Below are 27434 nucleotides of genomic sequence, written 5' to 3'. Positions count from 1 at the left end.
AAACAACGATTGTGTAATAATAAGGATATGCAAGATTTTGTTTAAATATTCATTTTGTTTTTAGATTTTTGGTAATTATAATCAAATAACGTAAATACATTAATTTTATTGCATTATTAATTATTTTTTTTTTCAAATTCTCCTCTAAAAATTTATCGATTACCTGACATAGCGGTCAATTGCCATACGCAATTATGAGCACTTATTATTCCCTAGTGCCTTTTATACAGTGGGATTGTTTACTAAAAACCCGTTATTTATTGATGGCTTAATATTTACGCTAAATGTGTTGGTGTTGAATTTAAGAAAAAGAAAACTTATTGATTTAATTTCATTTATTTAATTTAAAAATTTACAAAATCAAATAAAAATTATTAAAAAGATTTGAAATTCTATTCAATACTATATAGTTGAAAAACAATTTTAAAGAAAATGTTAGGTGAATTTAATAAACTTTGATTTTAAATTTCGTAAAAGTTATAGTTGGCAATGCTGCCGATCGCTTCCACTGTGCGGCCGAGCAGCTGAGCAGACCGAATATTCGGCAGCAGAAGCAGCAACAACAACCGCATAGCGGAGCACAGGGCCGGTTGTTGGAGTGATCTTCATTTGGCAATTACATTTGGCCGTGTTCGGAGGTGTCCGCGGATAAAAAGCGTCAAAAAAGAAAAAAACGTGAACGTTGCTACGTGAATTAGTTATCAGTGGGATAACCACGATTCGGGCGGGATTCCAACCGATCCAGTGCGTCGCAGTTCGGAGTGCTCGTCGTAACGGTAAAAAGGTGAAAAATCAGCCAAGGGCGAGGTTTCGTACCTACACTCCGTGGGCAAGGTCAGCTCCAAAGGCCTAATACGAAGCATAAAGATCCATAGTACGTACATCAGGCCTCATTAGGCTCTGCTTTTATTTTCGATTAACCCAGTTGTGTGAAAGTTCTTTGGACTTATAAATACGAATGCATGGATGTGCAGTTCGTCGCGGTCTCATGTTCCAATTGGAACGATCTTTCGTGCCGAATTGCGGCTCATTTCGCATATACGTACATATTTTTGGGCCAATTTCTCGCCCCAATGAGATGTGGGCTTAAAGTGCACTACCAAAAAAACACAAAAAAAAAAAAAAAAACAAACAAAAAAACACGGCAAAAGAAAAGGTTAATAATTCGTGCCAATAATGCTCTCCAAATTTTGCTCGCATCTCTTGTTGGAAGTGTGTTTCGAGATCAGGAGTTTTTTTTCGGCTTTTCGAAGGGGTTTTTTGCTTTTAGGGGGAGTGGAAGTGGGCGATGGATGGGACACTGGCTCGAAAACGGAATCGGAATCAGACTGCGCGCCGACGACCCATATTTCGATTTCATTTCATTTACAAAAATAAAAATAAAATCATAAAAAACAAAAAAAAAATAAAACAAAACAGAAACAGAAACAGACAAATCGAAAATAAAAAGAGGAAAAATCTGAAAAAGCAGCTTTGGCCGCGCAGACGGAACGCCGCGATACTTAAGTGCGGGCAAATAAGTAAAAGATATGCCATAAAAAGACAGCATAAGTGTATTTTGAAGATACTTTTTCGTGTTGTGTTTTTCTTGCCCTCCCCTTTGTGTTGTGTTTTGTTTTTATTTTGAACTTTTATTGCTATTGCTATTGGTATTGTTATTGTTGGTGTTGACTGCTGCCGACGGTTAATGTTAACTTGTTTAGTGTGGGCAGCACAGTTGGTAGTTGGTTGTTGGTAGTTGGTAGCTGGCTTTGTTGTTTCCATATTATATTGTTACCCCGGCCTTAACGGTAAAGGACACTTGGTATTCATATGTAAATGGCCCGTCTGCCACTCAATTGAATTGTGTAAAGATGCCTTTTACCCACTGTCACTCCTCTGTAGCTCCGTGCCTCCTCCCCCCTCCAAAAAAAAAAAAAAAAACGATCTGCAGCTGCACCTTTATCGGGACAACTTGATCTAGGAACTGGCAATGGGACAATCCCGAGACGTCTCGCGGATATTTTTAACTCTGGCGCGACTTAATTCCTTCTGCATTTGCAGTGGCCGCAGCTTATTTAATGTCTACAAATAATCCAAATTGGGGCTTAGCCTCAGTTGTGAAAAGAGCGAGCGAGAGGGGTGCCCAGTTGGAGAGGGACGGAGATGAGGATGGGGTTGGTCAGCGCCGGCACTTGTGCATTCGATCATTGGAGCTCTGAGGCCAGAGCAATTCGCTACTAGCACTAAAACCACCATTTATTACACTCATTATCATTCCACCTTAAATTAGGTATCTTAAATCAGTTTTTTTTTTTAATTAGTTTTAATTGAAAGGTATAATACTGTATAATAATAATTATGCCTGGATTGATTCCTGATCTGAACCCTTGATATTCTTCATTTCCCAATACATTTGAATTGGCTATTGCCATTTTTCCAAGAGTGTGTACAGTCATTAGGGTTATAGCTAGTTTAAACTCATTTATAAACATTATTTTTAATTATAACAAAACACTTTTATTGAAACTTACGTTTTAAGATTATTCAAAGAAAAGTTACAGCTAAATAATAATACATTCCATTACATAAACAAAAGCACATTTCTGCATTTTCCAAAGGTTGTTTAACATTATCAACTTACTTTCCAAACATCTTAACCCAGATAAGAGTTTAAATTTTTATTGTTGAACACATTTTCGCTATAAATCTCCCTACTTGACTTTTTTTTATTTAGAGTGTAGGTTGCACTTTTCCAAGACTGCGTCTGCCAAAGTTCGGGCAACAACGGTGAATAGAGGATGAGGCAGAATGCCGCGGGGGATGCGTCGGTAAATTGGGGAATGAAGTGCCATTTGCTCAGTGGGACAAGTTGTGGCCAAATAATGACTATATTAAATAACAGTTAGCAAACATTATTGCATTGGCCGAAGGCTGTGTAGCATAGATCTGGCCAAAAGGCATAGGAACGGGCACGGCACGGCACGGCACTGGTACGGGCACGGGCACAGAAACCCGCCTCGAAATGCTGGAGAAGATGCAGCCAGTCTTTGGACATTTGAACGCTGTTGGAAATGGCAGTAATGTGACCATTTAAGACCTCTTTCTGAGTGAAAACGTCCTGCTGTGTGAAAACAAATTATAGGCATGTAATGTTGCATGTTACGTCGCGACTCTCGAGCATCAATGGGGCGAGGCGAGTTGAGGGGAGGGGAAGAGGCGAAGATCCGGGGATCTCGAGGAGATCTGGGGAGCCGGGCCAGCTAAGCTCAGTCAGTGCTGCAACACTCAAAAGTTAGCCCGGTCGGGCCAGTTGGGGATTTTGACTTGACGCTGGCTTTATGCTGATGCTGATGCTGATGCTGGCTTTCAGACCCAGACCCCCAGACTCTTTCGGGCCCAGACTCATTGGATGTGTTTCTCCGTTTGTCTGGTGGTTGCCTGGTTTGTTTGCTGGCCCGGTTGAGAGTGTGTGCTGGCTGGCTGGCTGACTGGCTGGTTGCTCTAATGCTCTCTAACTGCTTATCAGATTTGTGAGGATTGCGCAAAAACGATTTCTGTTTTCCTTCTCACACCGCCAGCTCTTGTTCCTACCGATTTTCCTTCTAAGACCTCCACATACTCTTTGTCAGAGTTTTTGTCCCATTTGTGTCCTCGAAAATTTATCTTAATGGCTCATATAACTTTGAAAGTAAACTGTATACTTTATTCTGTATTACACAAAGTTGATAACAAAAAAACATTTATTTTATTGATAGATAACACAAAAACATACTACATTTCAACAATTTTCTTCACTGTTGTGTTAAACAGAAATATAGAGATTCCAAATTTAAGTAACATCACCCAAAGTTTAGTATAATTAAGTGCATTTTCGTTGTAAGAATTATTTTGTACTTTTTTATTTAGATTATTTTATTAAATAGAGCATACACATTAATGGGAGTTTAATGTCATTTCATTCAGCTTAGTTATTGATTTCGTATTACTATTGCAATCCCATATCCCATTGATACTTACCCAAGTCTGTTCAACTCATAACAGCGTACCAGCTTTAATAAACATATACGAGCTCAAATCTTTTGAGTTGTATCATCGAAAAAAGTATCAAATGTCAAATAAGCAGGTGTCGGCTAAATTAGTTAGTTTTTGTTTATTGGGAAACAGAATTTATTGATTTACATTTAAACAGAAATGATAAGAAAGTGTTTGAAAAACGTTCATTGCTAACTCCAGTTCAATCAATGAACTTCACCGTTTCGAATTGGATCACTAGAGTAAAGATTGAAATCGAAGTAAATGATTAATATTAAGAACAGGTAAATTTTATTTTATCTACATTCCGATCTTGCCCAAAAGGGTGTGGCCCATTTATTTGCTTCATCTTATATGTTGTATTTAGTTACTAATTTAGAGATGCGAAATAATACCAGATTAGCCAATTTTTATAAAGGGCATCAGTGATTCGTTGGGCCTTAGATAACCTTTAGAGTAATATACTTATTTCTTGTTTTCTTTCTGTCTGTCTATTTTGGATTTTCAAACAACAAATGCGATTGCGACGCCGCATTTAAACGAGCACTGCCAGTCCGCAGCTTTCCCGCTCGCCGGTTGCTGTTGTTGGTGGCATTGCTGTTATTGGCAAGACAGATTCAGATTGAGCCCAGACTCGAAAATAAAGTAATGAAAAGCTAAGCCCAACTGCAGAGCTTCCATTGCCGGCCCCTCATGTGGGCTGTCTGTCCCTGCGGTGAACTTTTATTGCCTGGTCGGGAATTGCTAACTCCTTGCCCACATCCCCATCCTATCCCAGTTCCCAGTGCCCAGTGCCCAGTTCCCAGCCGCATCCCGATCCTCCTTTGCCTCCTGGGCGAGGTGAGAAAGTGGCAAACTGTCGCTGGGGACAAGTGGTCCCTCCAAGCTCATACTCGTATATGTGCCTCAGCTCGGCCCATTACGGAACCCCATATATAACGACGTCGTCTCTGCCAAAAGAGTTCAGCGCTGAACGGCCACGCCTCTCAACCGGCTAAACTAACAGCTTCAGTGCGGCAACAACAACGACTTTAACTCCGGTGTCAGTCAGATTTATAGGGTGGACCTATTGGTTTTTCTTGACCTTTTATGACTAATATTATATTATATTAAAATCAATATTGGTTTATTTAACCGAATTGGTTAAAGTTACAAAAGGGGTCTTGTGTTCATTTTACACTATCTTGTGTATTTGTGTTTTAATGTCAATGGATAAGAGTTCTAAAAAAACAAATGGAAGAATAATATTATATAGTATACAAAATTCAATTACTATTCAAAAAAGTATTGCACTTATAGTCAAGTTAAAAAAGCACAAACACACAAGAAAAATGTTTGAAAAATCGATTTATTAAATTAGATGGGTTTAAAAAAATATTAATGATTGAGGTTTAAAAAAAGGATGGAAAGATTATATTAAAAAATTAATTTTGTGTTTATCCTGTCAAATGCAATCACAAAATGTAAGTTATCCTAGGTTCAAAGAATTGAACCATGTCTGCTAGTAATCAATATGTTTTTTGGAACAACAATATAGTTTCTTGTGCTTAAACCACCTCGTAAATGCCTTACCCCTTAGAAGAGTCTCGCTTTCACTTTGCCAGATTGTTTTATATGGGCACCCATATAGCGTAATATATCATTAATATCGGGAGACCACCCCAATGCTCACATGTTACCATTTACTGTTTCGGCTTCGGTCGCTGTCCGATGATGAATGCGGCAAGGCAATTTGAGTGATACTCACGACCTCGTCAGTAGTTAGCTGCGACCACGCCTCCACCGCCCAAAACGCTATCCATCTGCATCTCGGCATGCATTTAGCATTTAGGCGGCTGCCCCGGCAGCGAAATCTCGGAGCCCGGAACCCGAAAATTAGGAAAAGACGACGATCGAACTTTGATGGGACTACACCTCCTCCTGCGGGTCGCTTTCCTCCGACCCTGGTGCATATATCAATGAGAAAACGGAGTTTACATAATTGAAATGCATCAAAAGCGCCTGAGAATTACTTTCATATCAGGCAGCTAATCAAGCATCCGGGAAGTCGTGTGGGTTATGCAACTTGGCAAATGTATAATTGGGGATTTAAATATCTAAAGCGAATACCTGTAGATCCCCTTTCATTTAAATGCTCATCTTTTCTGCAGAATTATCTGGGAAAACAAGATTTTCACGTCAGGTCTTAGTTTCTATTTGATTAGATAAGAAACTCTGCGGTGGAATTCTTGGGAATTTAAGCGATCAAGATGTGTCTTGCTAAAATTGTTAAGAAAGGAATAATTCCAACTCTAAATAACTGTAAAAGTTAAGACCATTTATTTATTTATTTACACCCATTTTCAAAAAGCCTGTCTAAAAAATGCAACAACGCAATAAGATATCATATCTTATTTATATAATGTTCAAAAGATTCAATCCAAACGCGGAAATAACCTACATATTTGGTGACCATAAATACACCTCAACTTAGTCACTGATGAGATAAAGAACACTTCAATGAACCACACTTTATGAAAGTGATTTTCCCGTTTTCGCCGAATCTGATCTGCGGTTGATTGCCGAAGACTTATCACCCAAATCGATGTAACAATCAATGGCCAGAGATTTTCGGGCCATGTTGCTGTTCAACTTTGACTCTTGACTGGCACCGGGATCGGATTGGGAGTCGGAGTTGGAGTCGAAGTCGAGGTCTTCCTGCACTGCATCTGCAGTGCACTTTCATAACACAATTTATCGCTGTCTGCTGATACAAGGCAGCAGATACAAACTACAAAATACCGCTCATAAAAACTTAAATCGAGTTAAGTTCCGCTTCATTGTTCGGACTGGCCAAAAAGAAAAAAAAAAGTTAAGAGAAACCAACAACAACGGGCAAACAAATTTAATATGTACTAATTGAATGTTGTGCAGCTCGAGCTAAAGCCCCCCAACCACAGCTTAAGCTTCAACTCCAACTCCCTCTCCATTTACCATTCGCATTCCCATTTGTATCTGCATCGCTTCTACATCGAGTCGGGTTCAGTCGGGTTGAACTTTAGGGTCACTCCGCCAGAAACTCGGCTCGTGAAAGTACGAAATCGAAAATCAAAAGTGAAATGTCGAACCCTGGCCCAGACAGTTTGACTTTAGCTGACTAACCGACTGACTGACATAATTCAAGTCTGGCCAGCCAGATTTTGGGTTGTCCCTAAGTCGATACCCGAATACAGAATGCCCAATGCCCAATGCCCAATGCATCTGGTATTACGCGCCTCGCCCCGAGAGCCAATTTTTTTCTCCGCCTTTGCCTCGAGGTGTTGGTTACGAACTTGTGGTTTCTACGGGTAGTCGATCGATGGGTAAGTCACTGGAGAAAAGTGCTCCTTAGAACCATATTCAGCAAGAATTCGAATTCAAAGAAAAGTGTATACGATCCTCTCTTTTGGAAACAGTTAATAAAATTTAATTGATAAAGTTTGCTCATAAAGTAAGAAGAAAACTTAATAGTTTTATATCAGATTTAGTGAATTTTAAACTAGAACTATTTACTTCTCAGTGTAAGCAGTACAATATTTGAACTGCTGTATAGAGTCTAAGCATTCCCTAACTATGTTTAGAATACGAATGTGGGGGTGTCGGGTATCCCGCAGTCTTATTCTAATGCTTGCATCTTGCTCGCTCCGAACCAAACCGAGCTGAACTTGAACCGAAAGATACGATTTCAAGCTCACACTGGCGAAGCTCCAACATTAATGTGGGGGTACGACTGGGAGAATCGTTTGATTTGCAATGCAAAAGAGACTGGCAAGGTCTGTGGGCCACGCCACTCTTGATTTCAATTCAAGTCCAAGTTCAGGTGAGCGATGGATATGAAAGGTGCGCTGTTGTCGCCTGCGGCTTGGGATCGGGATCTGAATTGGGATCGGGAATAGCTTCCTTTGGCAATGTGCATATATGCATAGCATATATAGTTTGTGGTATTGAAAGGGATCTGCTTGTTGCGCTCCTCCTAATCCCATCACGCACCTCGAGTGCTGGAGGTGTTGCTGATATGCTGCTGAAAAGCTGTGCAGATTAATCATAAAGTCCATAACAAAGAAGTTTTGCATGCCGGCGGTGGATGTGGAGATGTGGCGATGTGGCGATGTGGCCATGTGGGATGTGCAGCAGGGGGCATCATCTGGCACGGATCACGGATCCCGCTGTCACGTGTCAGTCAAAACGACTCTGGCGGAGGGCAGGCCTATGAAATAGTTACGAAAAAGAGCGAAAAAATAGGTGTTACCCGGGGGGCGAAGTGCTGGCTTAATTGTTATTATTGTTCGGAGATGGAAGCCAAGAGATGGGACCGCTTCTGCAGCTGACAGCGAAATGTTCGCAACATGTCAAAACTTTTATGGTTTTTTAATGGTTCTCCATATAGAATCGGTCAGAGTGTGATTTTAATTGAATTTTTGTTTATTTATGACTGGCGGCAAACTATTTATAATGTATCTTCACTCTCAAATGGGTTTATTTATTTCGTTTTCTTTTTTGTTGTATTTGTTAGGGAAATGGTGGGGTTCTTACATCTTGTTTATCTCTGACTTCTGATTGCTGACGCTCGTTTTGCCTTGTCGCCAGATCTGATACTGATATCTGTATGGGGTTTATCTGGTCAGGTATTCCATAGACAAACACTCAAAAAACTTGTATATTTATCAAGAAGCTAGCGTACACCCAAAAGAATTCACAATAAACTCACGGATTTCTCGGGGACAGTTATGTGCTAAAGTTGTTTTGGATGTTTTGAGCTCTCGCCAAGCAGATAAGTTAAATCAGCTGCTCGCAGTTAGATCTCATTATTCCGGCGACCTTGAGGCGCTTCTAATTGTGCGATACAGATGCGATACAGATGCATCTGTATCTTGTGCTTTGACAAGTGCAAGTCCAGCTGCTGATAAGCGGGCTTTGGCCAGCCAGTCGGAGCTGGCCGGGTATTTATAGACCCGGCCGCAAAGATCTATGCATCTGCATTCCTGAGTGATTACGCTGCGAAAGATACATTTGTGGCCGATGGACTAACACCCCAGAAATCTCGGCTAAAAAATGCCTTACACAAAATTCTATGTACACACGAGCACGGACACCCGTATGTACATATATCTGTGGGTACAGAAAGTTTCATAATTATTGGATGAGTAAGAGTTGAAATAATAAACACATTTCTGTCTCTGACAGCTTTTTAAATACATTTGCTTATGGCTTCCATTTTATTCTTTTATAGAGGTTCGATCGGTGAAGCAGCAATGCGGGATGAGTACGAAAGCGTTTATGTCTCAGTCGTATGATTTTGTTCCGCACTGTCTCTACACGACACTGCAATTGTTTCGCCATGAGCATCTTTCACTCAAAGTATCTTCGGTGTTCTGTGCCTGCTGGTGGAAAAGATATTTTTGGTTTGCTGGCGGAATGATTTTTTGGGGACAAATGTGTGACTCCCAACCAGCGTGATATTTACACCTCGTAAAGTGTTAGCTTTTGACACTGTTTTTTTTTTAGTTTTTTATTAATTTAGATTGTTTCTGATGTTTTCACTCATGCTTACACTTTTAAATGGTTTTTTGTATTGTCTCTGTTTTAATTTGTAAGTTTATAAATAAGTAGTTTTCTATGATAGGTATTGATATGAAAAAGCTGTTAATTCCCTTTAAGTGGTAATCTAACATAATTTCTAACCAAATCCTATTATTTTACAAATCTATAACCCTCCCAAACAAAGCTATTTACGCTTTGTCGTTTTCTTTTCAAACTTTTCCCGTCAATTACAGAAATATTTTCTGATTAAAACCGTTTGTTTAAAATTTTAAAGATAACAGAGAAGCTCATGCAAATCTCTCCTTAAACATTGTTCAGCCGATGGTAAACTCTTGCAGGCGATTTTTGTGGCCCGAGCAAAAAAGTGGAGACGTCTCCGGCTTGTGCAACATGCTCTGCTGTTTGTTCAACATCAATTAAGATTATAGGAAAGCCACTTGTTCAGTAAAAACAACAGCAGCCAGGCAAAGAAAAAGTCTTCCACTGAAACAAAAGCCTGGCCAACTCGGGTAACCAATCCCCGAAAGACAATGGACACGCCACTGGATGCAACAAAAACGGGGGAAACCAACTAAACATATTTAATGACAACTAACGGATAGTGCCAGTGCCAGTGCCAGTGGCGGTGGCGATGGCGATGGGCGGAAAAGGGGGGTGGTGGCATGGGTGTGGGTAAGGGAAGGGGCATGTCATGGTCATGGCTTGGCTGGCAGCTCTGTGCTAAAAATTCGCATGCGTAACACCCGAGTGTTCCGCTGGTGGAAATCGAAAGGTGGCAAATCGCGCTGAGGCCAAAATGGTGATTATTTGCCGTTCGGGTCGGGGCTTTTCAATGTTTTGATAGATACCGTAGGTAATTAAAAAATAACTTCAAAAACTATGCATATTAATTATGTGATAGAAACAGGAAACCAGTTAATACATGTTTAAAGATTTATAAGAAGTTTATGAGTTCGAAAAGTTCATATAAATATTTTAAAATAAATATATTCTGTTTATTTTTAATGTTCTAATTAAATTTTCCTGGACTTCAATTTATGATCTCCATAGTTTTTAAATTCATAATTTATTTTAAATTAAAATATTGGATCTTACTGTAGCCTCGATCGCATTGGGAATGAAATATGCGCTGCACCAGACCAAAATAGATCAGCGGTGTGCTTTAATTCTGAGGCACTGAACTTTACCGCGAATACACTCGACCGAATCGGTATTGTCAACAGCTATTATATCCCAAAAATCAGAAAAAATGCCGGAGGCGCGTCAGGGATGCATTACATATGATATGCCTTCTCGAACAAAATATGAAGGTCTCCCGATGAAGGTTTTCTTCGTGGGCACTGAGAATGGAAACACTTGGAGGAGGTATAGAATTGAAACAATGTCCAAGCATGCTAATCTGCATGAAAGTTCGAAGTTCAGTGCTTGTGGCATGCTTTTGGGCGAACATTTGCCATATCCTATAAGCGAATTAACCATGTGGGGTATATTAGTCGTTTGCATCAAGAGCACATTCCTAAGCTTATTTAGTTGATTTTTTTTTACTGACTTTCCTTAAAGTTTGCATGATTATTAGGTGGTAAACTTAACTTGTTTTTTTCCTTTCCCCGCACGTTGTTAACTTTTATGTCATTTACTACATAAGTTATCTTTTATAGTGTTAAAGCATGTATGCTTTTGCTTATCAACATTTGTAAAATTAAGCCAAGGCTTAATATAACTAAGGCAGTAACAGTATGCATGTGATTGTTTTAAATAACAACCTAAATAATATTTATTTCTCTACAGGGAGAACAGTGATCTTGGAAGAATCTCTAAGTCACCTCAGCACGTAGAAGTAGACCAATCGGTCAGGAGAAGGATCAAGAACAGTCGTCTTATCTCCTGTTGCTGCATGCGCCACTCCACGCGGACAGTCGACAGCGAAGCTATCCAGCTCGAAGGCGAGGCAATCGTTGGTAAGATCTGGGATATATGGTTCGAAACGAGTGCATTCACTACCTCCCAATAGCCGATCAGCAGGTGCCAGAGCACCATTTACCACGGAAGCTGTCCAGCTCACTGCCAACTACACCGCAATTGGGCCAACGGGTGGTGCGAGGACGTGGCTACAAGAAGCTCTCATGGAATGAGGAGCTGCCGCACCGGCAGCCAGGCGAGTCATCAATGATTGCCCAGGGCCAGGAGGCCAGGGCCAATCCGCCGCTCACCTATCAGCAGCTCACCCACAACAACAACAACAACAACAACAACAATAATAATAACAATAATAACAACAACAACGATGAGGAGTACGATCCCATTGCCAAATACTTTGCCAACACGCAGCATCGAAAGCTATCTCCTGGCATCGCTGCGAAAAGCTCACGGATTCTCTGCGAGAATTGCTGTGGGGAGAGGCAGCAACAAGTTGGCAGCTCTATGGACCGCCAAAAGCAACAGCAGCAGCAGCAGCAGCAGCAACGGCAGCAACAGCAGCAACATCATCAGCAGCAGCAGCAGAAGCAACAGCTGCCATTTGGGGACTACGATTCAGTGTCCGATTTGTCGTCGTTTCGCTTTGTCTTCGATGGGGAGGAAGTCGATTCCACGAGGCGCGTATTTGTCGATGCTCATTATGAGGATGCCGCTGACGACGACGATGACGTTGCGCGGCCGCCGGTTATAGAAATAGAAAAGCGGCAGCCGAATACATCAACAACGAAAACGGAAAAATCAACAGAGGCGGAAACAACAACAACAACAACAGGAGCAGTGGGAGTCGCGTCATCGCCAGTGTTGTCCCTGTCATCTGAAATCAGCGACGAGTCACCAGCAATTTGTTGTTATACAATTGACAAAAAACTGTCACAGCAGCAGCATCTACAACAGCAATCGCAACAAGCGCATCAGCAACTTCTCACCCAGCAGCCGAAGCAGAAGCAGCAACAGCAGCAACAGCAGCAACAGCAGCAACAGCAGCAACAGCAGCAACAGCAACAGCAGCACCAACAGCAGCAGCAACAGCAGCAGCAACAACATCTGCAACACTACAATTCCTGTGCCACCGTTAGCTATCGAAGCTATCGTCATCCGCCACCAGTTCCTCCAAAACCGCGTGCCTGTGCGGATTCTTCAGTATCCGATGAACCAGCTCTGAAGACACGCCGTTTGGTCTGCCAGCAACACCAGCCACCTGCCATCGCCTCGCACTATCCGCCTCGAGTTTATCCCGCGAACAGCTGTTGCATCCCCAAGGATTATCACCCGAATGCCTTCGAGGCGAACTTCAGCAACAACATCAACTACAATTGCCGTTTCGGATCGAGTGGGGATTGCACTTGGGGATTGGTGAGGGGACCGCGATCCCTATGCTACGATCGACACGGACGCCTCACCTTTGACTCGGACCCGGAAGTGCTGACAGAAAAGAGCAACGGAGTGCTCAAGTCGCTCAGTGAATCGCGTTTGCAAGTACAATATCACGAAGAGCCCAAATTTCCGTACGATCCGTACACCGACTTGTCGCGTGTGACCGCCAATGTTATAAACGAAGAAAGAAGCGACCGGGATAGTTCGTTTTCTCTACCGCTGCAGCACAATCGTGGCTGCAATGCGCTGGCCCAAGTGAATCCCATAAACCAAACGAATAAAAACCATTTAACACAAGCTAAGCGAAATAATATTCTCCTGCCCTGCCATTGCGATTTACATGTGGATGCTCCCTTCGAACTTAACAAGGAGAACGGGGTAAGTTTTTAGAGAAAAAATACGATGAGTTAGAATTTAGAGAGACACAAAAAAGTAAAGACAAGAAAGATTAAATTAGGTCAACATGTCATCAGATCAAATGTGATAAAATAGGCAGACACAGCGTAATAAAATAAATATTTTCATAATCCCAAAAACCATAGATAGTATAGCACCCAAAATGGAATATCAGAGAAAGAGAAAATCAACCTTAGGCAGATATAGATAAATGTATATTTGTACTTTCCGAATCTCGATGGCCGCCATTCATCACCGAACTGTCAGGGAGTGCAATTTTCAGCCATAAACCTTTTGTTTTGATCGATTTTATTGATCCCATATATCATATAGTTACTCGTATGTTTGTTTTCCATTCAATAGGCCAGAAAAGATCTCTCGGAGATTGTAGTTGGGGCCAGAGAATAGGAATAAGTACGGTTGGATGGATGGCCACCACCTGAACGGCACGTTTCGTCGCTCAATCGGAGAGATCGGGAGAATGTGGGATTTTCGCCTTTGATTTGTGTTGGTAGCGGGAAATCTGCTCAGCAGAGATCTCTATGCTAGTATTGCTCTACTTTTGTGTTATTTGTATGATTCTTTTAATGCGTGCACTGGGAGAAAAGGCGTCGAAAGTTTCTAAGAAATTAACTTGGTTAAAGAAAGGGTTATTAAAGAAATCTCACAGGTTGTTAATCCTTTCCAGTCTAAAAAACATTTCCTTGGTTTACTATTAAAAAATTGTATGGTGGCCTTTAAAAATTAAATAAGTACTCCAAAGTTATTTAGAAAATGAAATATTTATTGAGGCATAATGCAGCTCACCAGATTAACTGACAAAGATTCTTTAAGTACTTATTGTGCTTGCGTGTTGATACCAATTCAATGATTAGTCACATTTTTCTAGCAGTGTATTGTAAGTTGGCCTGCTCGCTCATTCATTCCCAGTCATAGCCAAAGATCTCTTGTATTTTCTGTATATTCCACCTACATATATATATCTATATGTATTTGGATTTAAATACGTACTGTTATATATGCGGCTGAGATCTGTTGTTTATACTAAAAATATCACTGTGTGCGTATGTATACACGAATCGGCTTTATATATAGAGCACCGTTGGCTTGCTTTACATTGTGTTCTCTCCGACACCTCCTCTCCTCCTTGGATTGGTTGGTATGTGTGTCATTGTGCAGTGACTATAATGACTCTGGGAACGATGAGGCGCCTAATATAATCATGTTGGCCGGGTTCCGGAAATTGGAATACATAATGCTCATGCTCATTTCAATTAGCATGTCGTATATCTCCAACGATCCTGCGGGAAAGCGAAAGCTGGTTGGTTCCCCTCATGATATTACACATACGCCGTGTGGACGTTGACTCAATGTTTGCTGCCGTTTCAGTGTATCGAATTGAATTGCCAGCGATTTGTTTGTTTTTATTTTGTGAGCGGGGTGGGCTGGGTGTATGGGTTCGCAAGTACGCCCACATCTAGTCCATAAAAAGACATAGGCTTCGAGGCGGGGGGCGGAATAATGGGAATCTGCCGATGAATAAGAATTGTTTAACTTGAATTATCCCTCCCGATCATCCGCATCTCACTTTTAGCACACAATGGAGAAACGACGTAATACCCTGGACCGCTTTCAGCGCCTCGGTTTCGGGCGTAAATCATCGCCAGCGGCCGCCGCCTCCGCCTCCACATCCACTTCCACGTCCTCTTCTTCGCCATCCACTTCCGGTCCGGAGAAGCAGCGCAAGACGTCGGATCGTTCGGAGCGCCTGCGCGAGCTGACGGAACTTTTGCGGGGCGGCGGCGGTGGCAGCAGTTCGCGCGCCTCTTCCACGCCCACTCCGCCACCGCCTCCTCCGCCGCCGGTGCCACCGCCCCGCAAACCCCGCACCTCGCAGCCACTGGAGCGCCAGGACACGGGCGCCAGTCAAACGTCGGAGTCCGAGGCGGGAAGCATTCACCTGCGGGGGCCCAGCGAAGAAGCCAGCACACGTCTCAGCGGCGGAGGTGGTGGTGGCGGCACCATCAGCACCGCTGCCCGTCTGTTTGCCTCCCTTCGGCCAAACACGAGTCTCTCCAACTTGGAGGCCTTCATGTTGAGCAACCGCGAGAAGTCCAAGTCCCCGCCCCCACCTGCGCAGCAGAATCAGAATCAGAATCAGCATCAGCATCTGAATCTTCGACCTGCGGGCAGCAGATGCGTAGATGCGTCGTCGGCCACTGGCAGTGCCAGTTTCGAGAGCACGGCGCTAGCATCACGGTCAGACTCACGCAGCGCACACAAATCGGCCCCATTTCGATCGGTCTCGTTCTCGCAGATCGACTGCAAGTCCACGCTGAGCGCTCTGCGGGATCGGCTGAAGCGTGACAAGGCCATCGAGGCGCCCAGCCCCAGTCCCACGCCCTCGAAGGACGATTTGGACCTCCACCCAGATCCCGGCTGGGTGCGCATTCCCCTGAAAAAGACCGAGCTGAGCATCAACCTGAATTACGGGCAGGAGAAGTCGCTGGACCACGACGCCATCCAGGAGGAGGACATCTTTAGCAACGAGTTGGCGGCCAGTGGCAGCTCGGGCATCCTCTTCCCGGTGGCCACCGCCAGCAGTGTGATAGCCGCTCACGCCACCATGGAATCGCTAACGGACACCATTCAATCGGAGACCGATTGTCTGATCAAGGAGGAGGTGCAGCCGCAAGTACCACCCGCACTGGAGATTACACCGCCCACCTCATCTGCCAGTGGCAGTGCCCCCAATCTGGCCACCCTGATGGAGGAGCAGCTGCCACTGGAGGCACCGCCGGACAACTTCCTGCAAACAGCCACCACCTGCGAGATCCCAGTGCCGGTCTATGAGTGTGCCGCCCAGGAATGGCTGGAGACTCCGGCCCAGGAATGGGTGGAGGTGGCGCCCGAGGAGTTTGGCATTGTGCCGGAGACCATACAGCCACCCATCCCGCATGCGGCCTGCAAAATCTCCCAAACGCCGTCCACTCTGACCACAGCTGTGAGGAGTGACCTGGTGCCCACCATATCCGTAAGTCGGTCCTCCGAGGAGGGCGACGAACTGGCCAAGATCGAGGATGTGCCGCAAGTGGAGGTGGCCACTACGGCCAGGAATACGCCAATAGAGCAGCACTGCAAGCAGTACAGCCACGATGATCTAGATTTGACCAATGTGGATCTAAGGAGCTCCCTGGAGGCAATAGCTACTCCTCGACACAGTACGGATGAGCGGCAGCGAAGGCACCTGGATAAAACCACCAAAAGGAAAGGAATGTACATAGACAATGCGGACTGGCAAGCTCCCACGGAGGCACCGAATCGTGGCCTAGCACTGGACATCAGAGTGGCCAATATGAATGCCATCAAGCCCGAATCGCCAGATGCCAGCGCCTCCGGTGCATCCCACATGTACATCAGTAGCCCACAGAGCTCTTACTCCTTCGAATTGAATACCCCCGAGCTGGAGAAGGGTTCGCCGTCGTGGGGCAGCGGAGGATTGGGACGCGACAAGGCCCAGCTACTGAGCAACTTCAGCTGCCACAGCAGCGAGGAGAAGGACGACGCGTCCAGTCGGAGCTTGAGCTTCCTACGCACCGATTCCACCTCGGACAACGAGTGCGATCGGGCGGCCAGGGAGCGGGAAAGGGAGCGGATCACCTCGAGTCCCACGCCCAGCAGCGGCGACTACGATTACAAGCGCTTCTCTAAACGCCCGCTCAGGGGTCCCTACGGCCAAATGCTGGAAGCGGAGATGAAGAAACCCAACCGGATGCACTTCGAGGAGATCCTTGAGGAGCTGCGAGAGACGGACAGGTGAGCACCATAAACTAACTAAGAATTTTAATCATTTATTTTGAAATTTTATAAGTTTTTGAACGTTTTACAAATCTTCCTATTTGACCCACGTTTCTTTGATTTCAGCTTACACCTGCGTGGATCTGCTCCTGGCGGAGCAGTTGGTGGAACAGGTGGTCCCTCCCGCAATTTGCCGCAATACTCCAACTCGATGCGGGTGCGGAAGTCGAACACCTATCTGCCGGTGCCTTCTCATGCTCGTGCGGCTTCCACGCCTTCGCAGCTGGAACACGGCAGCAAAGCCATTTCCGCGGCCACCGCCCAGATCTCCGTGTCCGCAAAGAATCTAAGCGAGGCGGAGTTGGATGACCAGGTGCACCACATGAAGCGCGCTGCCTCCGAGGCTCCTGCCCCCAAATCGCACCACAGTAAGCGCAGCCAGTCGATGAGCACCGAACGTCCAAGTCACCATCACCATGGTCACAGTCACGGCCACAGTCACAGTCACACCCATCACCATGCTGCCAAGCGAAGCTTGGATGCGGGGTCTAGTGATAAGGCTTCCAAGCTGACTACATCAGCTGGTTCTCCAGGACCAGGATCAGGAGGAGGCGCCAAGGGAAGCCTGAAACCAACGCCTGCTTTGTTGGCTGAGCTGCTGAAAGGTTCCAGCGAGAACATGATCTCCGAGCAGCGGAAGAAGACGATAGCGGTAAGTCTAGTTTTATGAAATTTGTTTAAAATATTTATACTAGTAACATTTGAAAAAAAAAAAAGAAAACTTCTTACAAAAAATTTTCAAATTATTTGATGTGCAAGCTAAGAAGAATTTAAACTAAAATCACAAACTTTAAATTTAAATTCAACTGGGTTTAAAAAAACGAGCTCTGAAGTATGCTACGGTACATTGTCTTTAAGCGGGGTTCCTAAACAGTGATTTTTTTCAACTGTTCTCCCAAATATTTTCAAGTTCCAGCTGAGAGCGCATTTTCTGCGGCTGCGATCGTTAGCTTTCCTTTCTTTCCCTGTTGTTCTTGTTTTCCCCCTTTTTTTCTAGCTGATTTGTTGTATACACCCTAACATATACACACGCCAACTTTCTCACGGTTTTTGTTTTGCTTACTAAGTAGAAGTGCATGTTGCGGGTGTGGGCAGCGCTGCCCCTGCCGGCAGTGGCAGAGACGCCATGTGAATTCCGAGGCGCATGCTCCAATCGAAAAGAAAGACAACGGTGCGCATTGGAAATGTGTGTTAGTGTGCTAGTCCCGTTCCCTACCATTCGTTTCGCTTTGGTCCCTTTGTTCCATTCCAATCCGTTACAGGCACAGTGGTTGCAGGGTACTATTTATACACCGCCAGCAAACGGTGTTTGCCCGATTACTGATTCTTTGTAGGGGATTCTATGGCTTAACACTATGAATGCGTACTTAATACTATTGTGTTATTCATTTTGTAACATAAGTTTCTGCTTTCCCTAAACTGGCAAACAAATTTGTTTTTTTTTTCTTAGCCAATTCATTGAACTTTGTTGCCTTCCCTTTTCTTGGGTATTAATTGAAATAATGATGAACCTGCCATATTTTGTATTTTATTAACCTGGTAAAAATACTAATTTCATTTCATTTTAAGGTATTGCCCTTAAATTGGTTAAAGGGAAAATAGCATTCATTAGTTATTTCTATTTTGTAGGGACGATTGATTTAACCCTTTCCCTGACTTGTTCAATGTTTCCCTTTCGGACACTTGTCGCATGCAAATCGAATGGAAAAGCCACAATCTCTGGCCCTTTCTCTTTTTGCTTTTCCCGCTCTCTTAGTGCGGCGCATGGCATTCCAACGGATTTAAACAGCTGAGAGACGCTCTACACAAAGTTTTGAGTATGTTTATGATCTGTTTTTGGTTCACATGGATAATTGATGTTTTGCCACTAAACAGATAAACCCAAAATCTAAAAAATACTGTATATCGACTAGAATGAGTGTGCTTTGTTTAAATCATGACGCTCTCCGGCTCTCTGTCCTCTCTCTAGCTCTCTTCACTTAGAGCGGGTTGCGGGTGCTTTTTAGAGTGGGAGTGGGGGTGGTAGGGTGGTTTTTTCACTACTGTTGGAATATGAAAAATGGAAATGAAGTGTGTATATGGCACAATGGAATGTGTTCGCTGAGTCTAGTGGCGGAATCGCATGTTCCTGTTGTAGCCTCTGGATTTTGGGATGTGCCACTGTGGCCGCTCTCGCGCGCAGCAGCAGCAGTGGTCGCAGCAGCAGCAGTAGCCGCAGCAGCAGACGCAGCAGCGATTGCGACTGAGCAGCGAAAAGCTAAAAGATACCACTGTGCGCGTTTCAATTCTTATTTGCTTTTCCTACGACCATTGTGTGGCGGAATTGTTCATGTTTCGTTCGCTCGTTCGTTTGTTATTTATTTTTTGTGGAGCGTGGAATCCGTAACGGCGTGTAAAAGCAACAAACAACATACAAAAAATAACTAAAACAAATCGTAAATTGCCAACAAAAACGAAACCAATATAGAAAAATAATCTATCGCTGGAGTATTTGTGCGTGTGTGTGTGTGTGTATTTTGCATAGGTGGAATGCATGGTTATGTGCGTGGGAAATGTCTCAAAAGGCGGAGAAGAAAATCACTTTTCATTTTATTCGAATTAAATTTTTCTTCTCATCTCGACGTATGTGTGTGTGTATGAATATGTGTACCTGAGTGCACAAGGCCAACCTCTTGTTGCGCCGCGTTACGCCAATAATATACATAGAGTGCAAATATAAACTCTCAACTTAACCGAAACAAGTGCGAGTGAGATGGCAGGCTGAAGAGGAGCGGAGAGAGCAAATCAATTACCTGTCAGCCCTCGGCCATGTGTTTGTGTGTGTGTCTATGGTTGTGAAATGTAAAATGGAATTGTGGCTTTTGCAGGCTGCACTGCTCTAGCCTTCACATACACCCACTTACGTATAACGGTAACTGCAACGGCTATCTAAACTGCGCACAAATGTATGCTGCAAATATGGCCACATAACTAACTGTGCAACAAGCTCACCACCCTCACACGAACGGACACATTTGTAAGGTCACAAGTGTGTGCGTGATAACATGTTGCTTGCCTGGCTTTTGTTGTTGGCCTTATCGGGCAATTAAAAACGCAACAGCAACACAGCTGAACAGCAGTTAGTCGTGATTCAATGCGAAAACAAGAAAACAGAACCGCAACTGGTTTTGTTTTTGTCGTAAATGTATTTTTCCTGCACCCCAACCCACGCTTGTTTCATTTGTTTTTCCCTTGCGCCTTATTGGCCTTCAGTCAGCAAAGACAAACAACAACATGGTCAGTGTCATTATCAAATCACACACAGACACAGCCACGCACACAAATACATGCAATGCAGGCGGAGGATGATTCGCTTAGGGTGGGGGGTCCTCAAGGCTGTCCCTGTGAGTGAGTGAGTGACTCGTGACTCTCAGTCGTTACACACACTCGCAAAAAGGATTCATTTATTTTGGAAATGTTCTACCATTAAAAATGTAGTAGGAAATCTTTGAAAAACATTAAAAAAAAATTTAAAATAATTTTTAACCAACAAACTACAGCTGTTTAATGAAATATGACCGACTCCTTTTTTTACATCTAGTTATTAACATTCAATTTTGACATTATTAAACACTAAGCTTCCGTCCATATAACCCATTTTCATGAAGACGAATTATTTTGTTAACTACTGTTCTTATGAACAAAAGGTTTCAAAATTATATACTTTTTTTTAAGGAGCCATAGTCATCTTCTTCTTATTTTCAAAAACTTTGCAAAGAATCTGTAAAATTTTTTTAGAGCAACATCTCGCTGTTGTTTTCTTTTGAGTGTATGTGCAGGGCATGTGGAACGTGGGCAAGTGGTTCTCCCACATGCCGACTACGCAGGCTGTTCTTCAAGTGAATGTGAGTGCGTGTGTCTGAATTGTGGACGTGCAACATCCTAGGCCAGCTGCAATTTGCTTCTTACCAGTCGCTTGTTGCACTTTCAGTCTATTCGGGTGTTTTAACTAGACCAGACGTGTGCTTTTGTCCTAAACAAAAATACAGAATGCATCAGCGCTGCTACAGAGTTTCGAAGGCGTTGAAGCAGTGAAATAAAAAGTTCCTCGAACTAGTGGCAAAGTAAAAGAAAGAAAACGCGTTAACACACATTCCGAGCATGTCGCACAATCGCGAGAATCTGCGGCTCAGCCTGTTGGACCTGCAGACCACCCTGACGGCGCCCTCCCAAACCGTTGCCGCCGCCCTGCTCCCCCAAGCACCTGCCCACCTGCAACAGTTGCCGAGTGGCAGCAGCAACATCAGTGCTGGCAGCAACATCAGCGGCAACAGCAGCAGCAGCAACACCCACTCGCACAGCAGCAGCAACATCAGCGGCAACAGCAGCAGCATCAACAGCAGTGTCTCGCAGGCGGTTTCGATGGCCACCACAACGGTGGCGCGGCTCAGCAAGGCGGGATTCGGGGCGGCTGCCGGTTCAGGGGGCGGGGCTGGGAGTGGCTATCAGAACGACAAGTGCGACAGGCTGAAAAAAATGACTTCGATCACCTGCTCCGACTCGGAGGATGACTCCGAGCGGCGGGCGCAGTTCGATATTAGTAGTAAATGGAATCTAGGCGGCTATGAAGGTGTAAGTCTGGTCAAAATTATCGCCCAACTAATTCCAAAGTGTTCGAAGATAAAATCCCTAATAATTGCCTCCTTACAATCTCTTTTTTTTAGGACACACGCACATATGTGGTGCAGGAGATCTACCGCAACGAGCAGTCTTACGTGGAGTCCCTGCAGACCGTGGTCGTCAAGTATCTGAAGGTGCTCAAAGCCCCCGAGCATGCTGGCATGATAGACACACGCACCGTGGATGAGATCTTTTTCATGGTACCCGACATCCTCGAGATACACGAGAAGTTCTTGGGCGACCTGAAGAACCGCTTGGACGACTGGGATGTGCAGCAGAAAGTGGGCGATGCATTCATGGACACGGTAATGTCATCTTAATAAACTAATTAATTGAAATAAACTAATTATGTGTGTAAAGTAATTTAAAGTCACTTGCAATCTCAGTATGAAATTAATATCCTCTAATATCGGTATTCGACTTCTCAGTTCTCAAAACTAGAGGTTCTAGAGGTCTACACATCCTTTGTGAACAACTGCAATCGGGCCAAGAATGCCATACGCTCCATGAAGCACCAACGACCTTCCTTTTCAAAGTTCCTTGAGTCGACGGCTCGAGAGCACAAGGGCAAACTTACGCTGGACAATCTACTCATCAAGCCGGTGCAGAAGTTTCCCAAGTGAGTTTTAATCAAATTTTCAATTAAAGAGTTCCTTGACAATAAAGTTTTCTTATCATCCCCAGCTACGAGCTGCTTTTCCAGCGATTGATAAAACACACCGATCACGATCATCCGGACACAAAGCACTTGCAGGACGTGCTTAAGCTGGTGCACGATATTCTGGTCCACATCAATTGCAAAGAGCGCGAGATCATGGAGAACGGACAGCGGGAAGCCACGCTCCGTGAACTGGAGGGCGTTATCGAGGGAATCACCGATCTTATAGCTCCCGAAAGGCAGTTCCTGCTCTTCGACCTGGTCTCCATGCCATCGGGCCAAGGGGCGCGCAAGGATCGTGGCTTCTTCCTGTTCAACGATCTGCTCGTCCTCACGAGCATCAAGAAACGAAGCGGCACCATCCGCAAGCCCAACAGCAGCATCTGTCCGGGCACTGTGGCCACCACTCTGGACACCAACAAGTACAAGTTCCTCACCAAGATCTCGCTGGACTGCCTGGAAATTGTCAAATGTGAGTGTATGGCCCTTCTAAAATTAAGGTCTACAATGATTTCTGTTTTCTGAACCGTAGCCAAAGACGAGAACATCAAGCGTATTGTTAGCGAAATCGAGACTTTGGCCGAAGACTGCAACAAGCTGCAGCAAATCACCGACGTAACCGCCACCCTGAAGTACCCGCACCAGTATCTGGAGGATGTTATCCGCGATCTCCATCGCGAAGTCCAGCGCCAGCTCTCCGAGCGTCAGACAAATGACACTCAGCTGAATATGCTTGAGCTGACAGTCAGTTCACCGTAAGTGGAACCTAATATTATCTTGTAGAGGAGTTACCATAATTGACATTAAGCTAAGATCAAATATATAAAAAGTTAGAAAGTTTGGACACTCTAACTACCAGAGTATTCGATTTTAAGCTCTAAACCATATAAATTTTCGGGATAATCTTACATTGGAACTAATGTATTTTTCGAAATTCAACAACCGAAATTGCAGAACAGAAAAAATGTATTTATTTTATCTCTTACCCATAATTATCTTATTGTTGAAGGAACGGCAACCAGAAGTTGACAGTGGTCTTTAGCAAGACGGAGAAACGTACGCAGTGGGAGGAGAGCTTCAACGAGGCCAAGCAGAAGCTGGGTGAGTCTTCTAAGACTCCTTGAAACTCTTTGAACGTGTAATTTTTATATGTTTCGTCCAATAGCTGCCACCCTGGAGCGACATCCCATACCGGAGTTCCTCACCTCAATACCCATCCGCAAGACCCGAGCTGGCCTCCAGTTCACCTGTGCGGCAGCCACGCTGAGTGACAACCGGGATGTTTGGGTTTGCAACAGCGACGGCTATGTGGGTCAGGTGTGCATCATGTCGCTGCATCCGGAACCGAATGTCACCAGCTGCAACGGCGTCTGTAATGCCCGCATCCTGTGTGTGGCCTCCGTGCCGGCGTACAGCTCGGCGGCCTCCAGTCGGAACAGCAGCGGCGAGCAGCCAACAGGTGGTGGCCAGGAAGAGAAGGACAAGCGGGGCACTCCCCAGAGCTACACACAGCAGTTGCGTGACTACCGCAAGAGCATATCGCCCAGCTTCCAGAGTGCCTCGACCTCGGCAACGGCTACGCCCGAAAAGAAGAAGCTGACGCCCACGCCCACGCCAGTCGCAAGTGGTGATCCTGCGGATGCGGCGGCCACAGGCAGCAGTGATACTCAGCTGGAGCTGAACCTAAGCTCCAGCGACGACGAAACGGATGCCGCCGCCGCCTCGCTGAACGTCGCCGGAAGCACTGGTGCGGGATCTGGTGCAACTCTGACGGAGCGTGTACCTAGCCCAGCGCCCTCATATCATGGACATCAGGTGAGCTTTACTTACCAATTGCGCTGGAGCGCTTGGGACTCACATTTCTTTTTCCCACAGGACTCCAATCCCGAGGAGGGCGAGAGCAATCAATCAACCATGTGGATTGGCACTGAAGACGGCTGCATCCACGTCTACAATAGCACTGACAATATTCGCATTAAGAAGAATCGCATCAAGATCGAACACCATTCAGCCGTCTATTCCATTTTGTAAGCAATAACAAATGTTCTTTCTATATAATATAATATATTAACTTAATATATAAATTTGAATTTTTTAACTTAGGTACCTGGACAATCGTGTGTTTGTATCATTAGCAAATGGTGATATCTGTGTTTACCTGAGAGATGGTGGTAAGTGAGAATTGTTTTAAAACAACTCCTCAATACGAATCAGTATTGGTTTCTCTTTTAGCCACCTCCTGGAATACTTGCTCATCGCATTGCCTGTCCATTGGCACGGTAACCAGTCCGGTGAACAAGCTCTTAAACGTCAACGGCCGACTTTGGTGTTCCATTCAGGGAATTATCAAAGTGCTGGATGTGGAGACTTTGACGGTAAGAAAAGTTTTTTTTTAAATAACTACAAAAGAGATACTTTAATCAGTCCCTTGTCGACCAGGTCATAAATCAAATACAGATTTCATCGGACTCGAAGCCAATCACAAACATGACAGTCTCAAACAATCATGTTTGGATATCCATACAGAACTCAGCACACATTAAATGTTTCCATTCCAATACGTGAGTATGAATTGCTTATATCCTGTGTTCCTTTATATATTCGTTGAGCTCCCTTACCCACAGCCACCAACTGGTTACCGAGGTAAATCTTGCCCCCGCCGTAAACAAGATGCTCTCCAATTGCGATGAGATCATCCGGCAGCACAAGGCCGCCTGTCTGCGGGTCACCTCGCTGCTGTGCTGCAAGGATCTCATCTGGATAGGCACTAGTGCGGGCGTTCTGCTGACCATCCCGGCGCAGGGTTACGAGAAGGGTGCCATTAACATAGTGCCCACAGGCATTCCCCATGGCCACACCGGCCACGTGCGGTTCCTGACCTTTGTGGAAACTACGGGACTCGAGGGAACTGCACCAAATGCCGGAGGGCGGGACACAGGAGGCTCCACGAGCGATGAGTATACCAAACAGGGGTGAGTGAGATGCTTATGATTTCTAGAGAATGATAGAGTCAACTAACTCCATTGGTTACAGCTCCATCAAGCACTCAAAATCCAAGTCCGAGACGAACAACACGCTGATCATCTCCGGTGGCGATGGCTACGAGGATTTCCGCAACTCCGGAGCCAACTCGCTGAGCGAGATCGCTGGCCGCGAGGACAGCACCAACCATCTTTTGATATGGCAAATTTGAAGCAGAAGGCGTAAAAACCGCTGGAGGCTCCTGCTCTCGCGCTGGAAGAACAACAACTGAGATCGCCTCAGTGGATGTCCGAGGCCAGCGTTCGAGTGGAGGCAACCGCGGTTTTTATGGGCCGAGCAATAGTGTTAATCGAGATCCCCCAAGATCTGCAGCAGCTGCTAAGCTGGAAATTAGTAGGATTAGCTGACGGACCTAACGGACTGAGGGACGAACCGGACGGATGTACAGTTGAATTTTGATTGCTCGCAGATTGACTTGTGAATATTCAACGTTTGGCATTTTATGTATTTTGCGAGTCTTTTCTAGTGCCAAACATAAAACACAAATACAAAACACACACGACTCCTGCGCCAAAGCGATTTGGGAAACACTTTCAATGTACATACAGATCGCACCGCTCGAGGAGGACAGCTCGATTCCACGGCAATGTACGATAGATATTTTTGTATTGCTTAGCAGGCAGACTAATTGTAAATGTAAACCCTATTCAAGTGTTAAGAGTTCGAGTCTAAGTTTGTTTGAATTGAATACAGGTCTAACATACAAATCACACAGTTATACCGACTAACCCAGTGTACGAGTTCATCCATCTGAGGTTCGATCCCCGCTCCGCAATCCAAGCGCATTAATCGAATTTATAATCTACAATCCACTCAAGGGTCATGTCACTTAAGTTCGCGTATGGCTCCAACAATGAGTACGCATACCCAGGATAGGCTTGTAAAAATCGTAGTCTAAGCGACTCCCTATTTTTATTGTATACATACGCGCGTAATATATACATATACATATATATTAATTACTATATCGATAACTGATTAAATGGCGTTTATAAAGTTTATTGTAAAACCTATTTCATGCAAGAGAATTGAATTTGAAAATTGCAAATTTTAACATAAATACGAGTGATATTCAAGTTTTTGCTAAAGTTTTTTGGGCATGTACAAAACGTTAAACCTACACAAAACACTTAACACTCACACACCCCTCCCCCGATCACCACCTACTTAAAAATACATATATTTTTTCTAATTGAATACTATTTGTAAGTTGTGCGCACCGGAAATGAAGCAACTCAAGCGACCCATTAATTTGCGGTCGCCGTCTCAAGCTCGATCGTCTGTCTAAGGTAGCGAATTGTAGTTATTTAAGTATGAATATTTATATGTTATAGTCTGGTTGGTTATTAACATTAATCATTGTTCAGTGCAGTATTTCAAGTGTATGCTAAGCTCTTTGACCACCTACCATCTACCATCTACCACCACCCTAAGCCACTAAACCACACAACACCGAACCACCGAAAGCGGTTTCATCTGTTATTTGGGTGGACAACGCATCCTATGAAATGTATGAAATGCATTTTCTCATATTCAGTGAACATCTGACAATTGTTATCCTACCTCTGCGAATACCAAGGTGTTAAAAATATACTTATATACATTATGCTCGAGGTGTTGCTCTCGCCCGACATAGAATGATCCGAAAATGGGTTAGGAGTGTAGGCCGGAACAAAAATAGGAGCACAAGCTGGCGCAAAACTCCCTAAACGAGCTGTAATAATAGAATCTAAAACAATAATTCCCCCTTTGCCAAGCTGCATTGTAAGGTTCAATAATAAATTGTAAATGTGTTAAAAAAATAAATATATTTACTTATATGGAGGCGTAAGCATGTATTATGATTATGTTTGTATCATCTACTATATTAAATGGAATCTTTAAGCCCAACTAAAAA

General features: G+C 44.2%; 1 protein-coding gene across 3 annotated transcripts; it reads left to right on the top strand.

Annotated features, from left to right (window-relative positions):
* The first annotated feature begins 614 nt into the window (after positions 1-614).
* On the top strand, positions 615-27434 carry LOC108140603 (rho guanine nucleotide exchange factor 17). Of its 3 annotated transcripts, XM_017263512.2 has the most exons (18): positions 615-874; positions 10674-10938; positions 11362-11531; positions 11585-13302; positions 14915-17136; positions 17245-17830; positions 21882-22142; positions 22266-22456; positions 22522-22967; positions 23028-23250; positions 23505-23596; positions 23661-24310; positions 24371-24522; positions 24599-24666; positions 24728-24870; positions 24935-25056; positions 25120-25467; positions 25529-27434. In XM_017263512.2, exons 2-18 carry the CDS (start codon positions 10823-10825, stop codon positions 25686-25688), a joined length of 7668 nt encoding a protein of 2555 aa, XP_017119001.1. In that variant the 5' UTR covers positions 615-874; positions 10674-10822; the 3' UTR covers positions 25689-27434. The 3 variants fall into 3 exon arrangements, with proteins under 3 accessions (XP_017119001.1, XP_017119002.1, XP_017119003.1); XM_017263513.2 differs by lacking the exon at positions 10674-10938; XM_017263514.2 differs by lacking the exons at positions 615-874; positions 10674-10938; positions 11362-11531; ... (1 more) ...; positions 14915-17136; positions 17245-17830 and adding an exon at positions 21008-21789.

The sequence above is a fragment of the Drosophila elegans genome, unplaced genomic scaffold (assembly GCF_018152505.1).
Source record: "Drosophila elegans isolate 14027-0461.03 unplaced genomic scaffold, ASM1815250v1 contig_476, whole genome shotgun sequence".
NCBI lineage: Eukaryota > Metazoa > Arthropoda > Insecta > Diptera > Drosophilidae > Drosophila > Drosophila elegans.
The sequence above is the reverse complement of the archived record's forward strand: the minus strand, read 5'-3'. Positions and strand labels throughout refer to the sequence as shown.